The 10,411-nt window shown below is 33.0% G+C and overlaps 1 protein-coding gene across 11 annotated transcripts in view; it reads left to right on the top strand.

Annotated features, from left to right (window-relative positions):
* LOC108752833 (four and a half LIM domains protein 2) overlaps nt 1–10,411 on the top strand; it is a 132,137-nt gene that overhangs the window by 114,633 nt on the left and 7,093 nt on the right. For 10 of the 11 annotated variants that reach the window (XM_018493956.1, XM_018493951.1, XM_018493957.1 and 7 more), the window contains one exon: nt 997–1,171. In XM_018493956.1, the coding sequence (XP_018349458.1) occupies nt 997–1,171 (175 nt within the window). Of the gene's footprint in view, nt 1–996; nt 1,172–5,241; nt 5,646–10,411 lie in introns of those variants that run through there. The other variant, XM_018493961.1, reaches the window with a different exon arrangement.

Raw genomic sequence — 10,411 nt, 5'->3', positions numbered from 1 at the left:
CAGACATGATTCTTCATTAATTAAAAGAAAGATTTGAGCTTTTATTAATCGTTAATTTAGACCAAAAAAATCTTTATAATTTTTTAATAGATCCATTTTTAAAACGAAGATCATAATTCGGTGCTAAATCATAACAGTGATTTACGTCATAATTCATAAAACGTGAAAATAGTGGTAAATAGCTTGAAAATTATGTTTGAAAAAGTATATTAAATTTAGAATTCAGAAATTTTTGAGCGTTTTTGAACTAAGTTACGCACTTCAATACGCATGCGAACAATAAATTACTTCGTTCATATAGCCTAAAGGCGTAATTAGCGGCCGTCGAATGATTACAAGACCCGGTGTCAATAGATGGAGAAGCATGGGCGTTGACTTACTCATTTCTAGAAATAGAAGCGATGATGCAGGTGCCGGCTAACCGTGTACCGGCTTCGAGCACCGATTTCCGCTCTCTCTCTTTTCCGCGCGTGGTCGCCGTTATTGTAATATTTCGTTTGCTCCTACACGCAAAAATCATCGACCTGTGGTGGGAAAGTGAAGATGTTATTTTCCTCGTAACCATCACCACGCGGAATTACGTAATTCGTACGATTATAATTCTCGTGATCTCAGCATCCGCAACGATTTCCTGAAATTATTTAGATACAGCGTATGCGACGCTACTCTTGCGGAAGAAATTAAAGAAATTAATTAAATCCTTTTGTAATATTCATAACGTAATACGTTAATAACATTCACGATGAAAAGCGATTTTAGTCTTCTCGGAAATAAATGTTTGAGAAATATTGAACCCCTTATAAAGCGCTCTTGCATTGCCATTTAAATGAAGCAGTAATTTTTTATTGAATATATTTGACAAAACAATTACATGATAGCTTCTTGAGTTATAAAAGCATTTTTTAAATTTTAGAAACAGTAATTTTTTTTAATTATAGAAATTACACATAAAAAAATAAATATAAAAGGGTTAACGGAGTTTAATGTAATTTTCAGGATTTGTCATACAAGGATAAGCACTGGCATGAGGCCTGCTTCCTCTGCAACAGGTGCAGAGTGTCCTTGGTGGACAAACAGTTCGGTAGTAAGGTGGACAAGATTTACTGCGGCAACTGCTACGACGCCCAATTCGCCAGTCGTTGTGATGGATGCGGCGAGATCTTCCGTGCTGGTACGTAATATCTTAATGCAGCAGCTAATTTTTCTTACGACTGGGAATTAAAGAGAGATCCTTAAAATGTCACATGGGACATTTCGATCTACTTTTTCAAATGTAAATATGTATGTTTGAGAATGTACGTTTATATTCTCATGATTTATTTATGTGTGACGCAAATATTACAATTGTTTATAGCTATTTATAACATGCACGCGAACGGTGAGAAATGCAAGAACGCAGATTCTATCTCTGTTTAATAATGACGATTCTTTGAAATTTTACAAAAGCAATTTGCACTTGTTAGATGCTACACGATAAAATTTAATTATTGAAAAAAAGATATTACATGAAATGAACGAGAACATTTTATTCATTTTTCTCGCTTTTTTCTCATTTCGAGCGAAAGTAGGAAAATTGGAAGTTGGAATATAAGTATGTTCTTGAAAATAATTACAAATCTTACGATGCTTTAATATAACCTTTGTAATTTATTGCATCGCGCAAACTTTTTGACAAATTTATAGAGCCATTTTAATATAGATTTTAATAGAGCGACTAAATATTAGATTTTAATGAGAATTTCTAAAAAGCGATTAATAAAAAAAAAAATTCAAATGTAAAAAAATACAAATCCAATATACGGCACAATCGATAAACATAAATGATAAACGTCTCGATTAGGTAGCTATCCGTGTCTGAATGACCACATCAGCGATTATATCATGAAACGTAAATGAACGTGAGGAGAGTATAATTTACGAAGTGAGAGAGACAAATACGGAGTAACAGTCGTGACGTACAATGAAAGGTCGAGTCAGAAACAAATCTCCTGGTGATTTCCACCTACGATCGCGTTAACACCTGTTCTTGATCGATCGCTAGCGAATCGTTTCCCGACAATGATTCATGGTATCAGGTACGAACACAAACGACCGAGAGAGAAAGAGAAAACCAATAGATCTTGCATTCGGCGTTTCTTATTAAGGTAACCGAGTCAAGGCTCGGGCTTCAGACACTGGCCAATTATTGTAAGCCGTTTTGAGACTGAGTACGTCATTTTATATCTAATTCGTCAGCTTTAATAGCATTAAATCATTTTGCATAAGTATCTTAATTAAGCTGCATTTAACTTTCTCTTATATTCAGAGATCTTGTCCGACCTTTCGAAATGACTTCTTTCATAGATCGAGTTTGAAGCCACTGATCTTTTTACGTAAAACTTTTTCCCGTCTGTGAGACTGAATGACAGACAATGAGATTAATAAATGTGGGCGATGAGAGTGTTTATTTACAACGATTTAAGTTTGTCTAGATTTTAAATGTTTGTAACATTGCTCATATTTGAGTTCCTTGTAATTATTTATGTAATTATTTTTATAATCCGCGTAAGTATTAATTTTATCTCTTGATTATGCTTTATTCAAAAATTGTTTACTCTATAAATATTTATAGGATGAAAGTAATAAATAAGAGTACAAATCATAGCATAGGATTGGTTTTATAAAAATTTTAACAAAAAGTTAAACACAACACATGCGTGATATCAAGCTTTATATTTTCTTTAACTTCTACAACGGAAAATAAGCTGTAGCATGAATTAATAAAGTTTATCGAAAGGCAATCATTCCGAAAGAATGCATTCAATACGAAATCGAAACGCTCACGTAAGTGGGTCAACTGCGAAGATTAGTGGTCAACCATGACAATCGACATTTTTCAAGATAAACCAACGAAGGAACCGGTCGTTATCCGGGATGATAATCGCCATATCCACTTTATTGCTCAAAGTTTGCTTAAAGGTTGCATATGTGCAACCTTCAACCGGCAGATACCACGATGACCTATATTATAATACAGTTCACGTTGCGCACCGCGATTCATTCGAAAGATTACGAAATGCTTAAAAAATATTCTACAAAGAATCTCGACTGATCAGCACAAATGTCATTTTATTTGACATAGGCCGTTTAAATATCTGAGCATTTAAAGTATTGACTTACGCATGAATTTTGAGATGAAATAAAAGAGATGAAATCTTATTGCCTTAATTCGGGAAGAGAGAGAGCTTGCCTTAATTTCAAATAGATAGCAATTTGAATATCTAAACATTCAAAAGAATGTAAACTTAAGATTTTGATAAAGCGATATAGAGGCGCAATATTTTTCGTTCTGGATTAGAATAGAAGACTTTAGAAGACTTTAGAAAAAGTAAGACTCTTGATGTTAAGAGATTTCACGGAAATATATCGCAAACACTATAATTTTTAATGAAACCTATGTTATTACTTATTGAAACTTGTGACGCACTTCGCTCTAATAATATTGGCATGCACTTATCATCAGGATGCAGCCCGCGCTATTCTCACAACGTAGTTGTTCGTTAGGAATAATTTGCGTGATACATTCAGGAAGGTCGAATGGCGTGGGAGTTGGGACGAATTCCAATTTCTGACAAATAAAAAGAATTAGCTGACGTCGGGGTCAATCGAGGAATTGTCGGCGCAAATGATTCGGTACCAGCGTGTATCTATATACGGAACTCGACATTTCACGAGCTACGTATCAATCTTTGAAATCCGATCGCATTCATGATACTGCGAACATGCGATCTGTCTAGATATCGAGATTTCCTGTTTCCTATGTCTGTTTCCGCCATGTTTCTCTTCCGATGCCAATTAAAAAATAGATTGAAAAGAGTACTTACGGACGTTTACGCACGAAGTTACGTGGAACGAGTTCTCCCAGCTATTCGTAAAAGAAATTACGCATCATTAATCATTCGATGATCCGTAGATAAATCTTCGGGCACTTTAATTTAACAAAATGTAAATAACAGTCTATGAAAAGCAATCGTCAGAATTTTTTTTTATATCAAATGATATCTACTTATTGCTATTTGCAAAATTATTTAACAGAATGTTTCATTTTCTGCAACTGTTATTATCCGCAAGAAAAATAGAGAAGCTACCGAGAAATATAAATTAAGGGTGTCAAATGACCTTTTCTGCACGCAAATTTGTCATTTACTTTCAAACATAAAATTTTGATAAAAGAATAATTGTGTAAAATAATATTTAAAAAACTGAATCTGTTTTTCCGTAATAATCTAATTATGTGTCATAATATTTTTGACATTAAAAGTTTAATTCGCTAAAGTATTTTTGTCTTTAATTTCCATTAACTTCAAAGTTATTAGAGTCATATTAACATATTGTAAAACATTGATTTTAAATTAAACAAAAGATTGTTAAAATTAAAGTTGGGATTCTGCACAATTTTGCATGTGGAATTATGTCGCTTGAGGTGGATATAATTCTAATTCTAATTCTGTTGATAATCAAAGGTCACGATATGCAAAATCCTTGAAAATCTCATAACGTGAATGCGATAGAAATATCCTAATCGAAAAGGAAGTTCGTGCGATACAGCATTAATTGCAAATTTATTAAGTGATAAATTTGTCCAACAATGAATCTGTTATATATTTCATAGCTTTTCGGGTTTCAGTAGTCCATCCATAAAAATATTACATGGATTATTTCGTGCTATTTAAATCAGTATAATTCGGATCTACATGTAAATTTTTCCTGATTGGAAAGATTTGGATTGGTTTAGAGCTGAAGATCCTTACAGTGCGTCTTTGATCAGCATGCATCTACGGTTAAAATCTGGAGGCGTGTATCCAGATATAATCCGCAAACATCAAGCGGTGATGGTAAAAGGCCTCTCTCGTTGGCTATATAACGGCCAAGTTATCACACGGTAACACACGTTGCGCCTGCCCGCAACGGTGACTCCAGCGAGAACCAAAGAGCTGTCTGCCTTCAGTGATTCGTAAGACCTCGGCCCAATCGCACGCTTGATTCTCTACGTTCGATTATTTGGCACACTTACAGGGGTTACAGTTTTCTCTGTCCTTCCTCGCGATTTATTTCACACCTTAATTAACTTAATCCTTTGATTAAAAAATCGAGCTGTATATACAATCCGGAATTAAAATGACAGTTTAAATGAGCTGGCAAATAACCGGTTAAAATTTAAATATTTTAAATTAAAAATAATTACAACTGATTCTCGCGAACTGTTCGCGTAAATTTATCTTCACGTCTTGACGTCATCAATTATAATCACAAGTCAGTTCCAATCACGATCGTTGCACAGCGCCGTATAAAGAGGCGCGCGGAAGTTTTGTTTCTGCAAGTTTCGCATTTTCGTGTAAACTTCGCCGCCGAGTCAGTGAATGCACGCGTGTTTGTTTGCATAAACGTTTTGAGAGAAAATATGGCCACCGACGCGTTGAGTGAGCGGCTGTCGAGCAAGCTGCATCTGCAAACGAAGACGGTGGGTGAGGAGAGAATCAAAAGGGCTAAAGAGAAGGATGAAGATATTGCGATCTTCAGCATGTTCCCTATGGAGGGTGATTCTACGTTCAGATGCTGCCTGGGCAAATACTGCCTTCTCGGAGACCCGAAGAAAACAGACCCAGGTGACGATCGGGACGATCGTTCGTCTCAAAGACGAATTATTGCAGTGTTGACATAAATTAACATTTCTTAATATTAATATGGTATAAATATCGCATATATCATATATTTGGCAAACATATATTCCTATTTCGAGTTAACAATGGTGGAGTAATGAGAATTCATGTTTTCTTAATAAAAATTCCTACAGAAGCAATTATTTGCCATAATATTCTTGACATTGACAATTTAATTTACCGAATCTTCATTCAATTATCTATAACTTCAGAGTTACTAGAGTATTAATGTATTGTGAAAAAATCGATTTTGTATTAGACAAAAAAGCGTTGAAATTAGAGTATAGGAAATCTGCATAATTCTATACATATATCGAAACATGTTGCATTAAATAATCGAATTTACATAATATCCTAAATCCTTGAGAATCTCCATAACATAATTGCGACAGAAATATCCTAATCGAAAGGGAAGTTTGCACATCGCAAATTTATTGGGAGATATATAAATCTTCTCAACATTAAAGTATTACAATTTTTAATTTAATGCTTATCTTTTTCTTAGAATTAGAAAAAGGTGAGTAAATTGAACTAAGATTAAAATTAATTTTTATACGTAGTTTCACTGCATTATAAAAATATTATCTAAATTATCTCGTGTTATTTAGATTAGTGTAATATAATATCTTATGCAAATTTATTATGACTGAAAAAGCAAATTAGCCAGAATTGAAGGTCTCCACAATGCGTCTTTGATCAGCACAAATAGTTGTGATATCTGAACACTATAATCTAGATATAATTCGCGGATACTAATTAAGAATAATAGAATGCCTCTCTCTCGTTGGCTGTACAAACAACCAAGTTATCAGTACGATAATACATATTGCATCTCACAATAGTGACTTCAATGAAAATCGAAAAGCTTTCAATGGCTTGTAGATCCAATTATAAGCTCGATTATTTGATACACTATTTTTTTCTCTCCTTCTCTTGCGATTTATTTCGTACTTAATTACTCGATTCTCTGATTGCTTATCAAGATAAAAAGAATTGAATTTATACTCCGGAATTGAAATGATAAACTGATATGTATAAACAAATATCTAATATTTTAATAAAAATAATTATATTAAAATAATAATTTAATAATTTTTTCAATCATTTATTCAAAATATTTATAATTAACTCACTATTGTCTTATGTAAATCTATCTCATCATTATTATAGGCCAAATACAACCACCTAATTGTGGTCATCGTAAAATGTCATATAAAGAAACAAAAGTTTTATTTCTGTGAATTTGCGTTTCGTGTAAACTTCGTGGCAGCCGGTGAATGCACGCGTGTTTGTTTGTACAAACATTTCGAGAGAAAGATTCAACTGCGATAGAAGATATCTCATACAACATAAAAATCGGATTATTCTGAGCGAGCACTTGTTGAACGAATGGCATAGAATGCCCGCAGATCAAGGCGAACGAGGAGAGGAATAGTAAAGGAGAAAACCGAAGGTGTCGTGATTTTGAATACGTTCTCCATGGAGAGTGATCCTAAGTTTACGTATTTTCTAGGCAAGGATTGTCTGCTCAAAAATCCGAGAAAAATAGATACAAGTGATGAATTAATGATCGCTCATCTTAAAAGAGGATTATACAGAGTGTTGACATTTATTAATATTAATATGATATTGCGACCATATTAGGCAGACACTCTTACTTTACATTTTACAATAATGATGAAAAATTACCGGAAGGAATTAGGATGATCTTCTTAGCGAGATAATAATTTTTCGATATTTCAATTTTTATTTTTGATGATTTAGTGAAATAATTTTTATATCAATTTATCATATACAACCACGTTTGACAATACGTGTAATAAAACACGTCCATGGACGTATCTAAGATTTTAATCAGGGAGAAAAATTGAACTTTACACAAAATTTATTAAAATACTTGTATTAAAGCCAACCTTTGAATCTTCAACAAATTTTTTTACGAATAACATGAGCCATAAATTGAGCAATGAATGTTTAATTTTTCATTATAAAAACCATTTTTATAATTTAATTATTTCTCCTTGCTAAAATATATAGGAGAGGGTAAATACCCTCTGGTTATAAGACAAGTATGGGGTAAGGGACCATTTTTCTAAGATCAAGGGAAGCAATTGGTGATGCATCAGAATCTATCGAACGTAATGATACCTCAACATATATGGAGGAAGAAAGAGAAAAAGAGAGGAAGAGAAAGGGAAATGGAGAACTCCGAGCATGACCTTATCAGGAAACACCAGTGCGCGCAGTTACTCCGTTGTATACGGTGTTACTATCTAATTGCTAATTGCCACCTGATGAAGAGCCACAATTCTCAAACAAATAGAAATCAAATCGGTGCGATGCATTAACTCGAATTTTTCTCATGATTTAATTTATTCCGATGTTAATGCGTTTGTTCTGCAATTATCGGCCTCTTCCTTGTTATCGTCGATGATAATGTCCGCGTGGAAGATTACCAGAGTCAGTCTTCCCGTCACCGTGTATGCGCGTGTGTAGGTTTTGCATGATTGCGCTTAAGGCTAGTAAATATTTGCACGGAATCGTAGCATACGAAGATCTTGGTTACGAAAAAATCTCCGTTGTACAACACAAATGCTGCACTATGCATCCTTATTCTCTTAATTTAATCTCATGCACAAGTACGAAGGTGTAACTGACAAATATGGTTATTCAAATCAGCCACTCAATAATATCATCAATAATATAGCGATATAAGCGCGTGAGAGTCATCCATAAAAATAACTTCGAGTTTTTCGAGACGAGTAAGTCTGATAAGTAAGCTGGAATTAATCTCGAAAAACAGCTAAGAAAAAAATAATGTAATTCAATAGGCCTTTTTAAATTTCGTATAAGAATGAAAAAAGTTTCTTCTTTATCTTTGTATTGTTTAAAACATTATTTTTGTTTTTATATACGTGATTCATTCAGCAAAGACACGCATAAAAATTAAAGTCTGATCTTATTTGGTAAAATTTAAGTACCTAAGTCAAGATTTTAATCGCACTTAATATGTTTGTAATTGCATTAAATATAGATTACATCATCGAACGATATCAAACTGCTCGTTGTGTGAAAATACGGAAACACAATATGACCATGTAACTAAAATATATGATAATAACATTCAATTAATTTGCATCTAATCTCTCTTCTATGGAAACATTTATATTCATAAATTGCGATATTGCACTATATTATTACAAAAATGCATGTTTATTATTATAATTCAATCTTGAGATAATTTAATTTTGAGATAATCACATATGTGATTTAAATAAAGCAAGTGACTCTTATACACGTTGATAAGAAAAACTATTTCTATCATTTTTTAAAATTAAAATCCATGTTTTTTTTTAGCAGAAATTGAAAATATTTGAATATTTTTATCTTCACAAGTTAGTTAATAATACTCATAAATCACATCTTGCATTAAATTTCTTTATTATATAAAAGGGAAAATTAAGAAAGATTTACAAAATATTGTAACATTTATTCATAAATCTCTGTTTTATAAAATGTCATTTAACTGTTAATTTTAAATACATTTTAGCTAATCATACAGTCAAAATTCTTTCGAAAGAAAGCCAAAATCAGATTTGGAAAAATTGAATGATATAATTTTATAATATATTTTTTTAATTTTATTTGAATTTTCCTGAATTTTTAATTGTTGCTCGGAAGATGATCAAATAGAAGGAAGTGCGAGGAAACCTTGGACACTCTCTATAGGCGGGCAGGTTTGCACGCTCAACGACTGTACATGCTCGCGTATCTATGATTGATTTTATTGCAAACGTGACTCACGACATCGTAAACGTCGAGATAATCTCAGCACGTGTACGCTGCGGTTAAATATAATTGCATGCGCATTCTATCGTAATTTCATCGAATTAAGCGGACAATTTCAAAGGAAATAAATCGGCAGCCAATTACTAATTTATAAAGAAAAATTAATTAATTATTAAAATCGTTTCGTCGTGCACCATTAAATTGGAAAACATTCGAAACATCGAAGTTACGATGACAAAAGGTATTGGAGGATGTCCTTTTAATTACATTAATGTTTAAAAGAATACATATGTTCTGACATACCGTAATTTGTTCACTTAAATACGTAATCAGACGTTGTCAGCAATCAAACATGATGATTGACGTAAAAACTGTGCTGAAATACCTTGGAATTCATTTTAGTGCGATGAAAAAGCATCGCGGTTGCATGTTTAAGGCTCTGCGAGAGAAAAAATTATATAACTCGTTTCGATCGCTCGGCCAGTATTTTTAACATGTATTAATATACGCGTTCCGAGAGAAACGAACAATTATGCAATTCATAAAGAACTGTCCTGTTTGTACACATCTTATTGCTGAAATGGTAAAAAAAAGGATTATTACACAAACGAATCGAGTGGAATGGAAAAAAAAACATTGACAAGCGATGCAGTTGTATGTGCCGGATTATCGAAATTGCATATCATCGAAATCATGATTCGCATGAGGATCTCGATATCGATGTATTATTATGAATGATATCATCAATCGCTGCGTAACGGTAGATCATATCGTCGATACATTGTCCGTATTTGAATGTAGCAATTGATGACGTGTCCAAACAAACGTATCATCATCGAGTTGCAATCTCTTCCGCAAATCCGATCTTGAACCTGAAATTCGTGTTTTATTTATATAAAAATACGCATATTCAGCATTTAATT

The sequence above is a fragment of the Trachymyrmex septentrionalis genome, unplaced genomic scaffold (genome assembly GCF_001594115.1).
Source record: "Trachymyrmex septentrionalis isolate Tsep2-gDNA-1 unplaced genomic scaffold, Tsep1.0 scaffold62, whole genome shotgun sequence".
Taxonomy (NCBI): domain Eukaryota; kingdom Metazoa; phylum Arthropoda; class Insecta; order Hymenoptera; family Formicidae; genus Trachymyrmex; species Trachymyrmex septentrionalis.
This window is presented reverse-complemented; position numbering and strand designations above follow the sequence as displayed.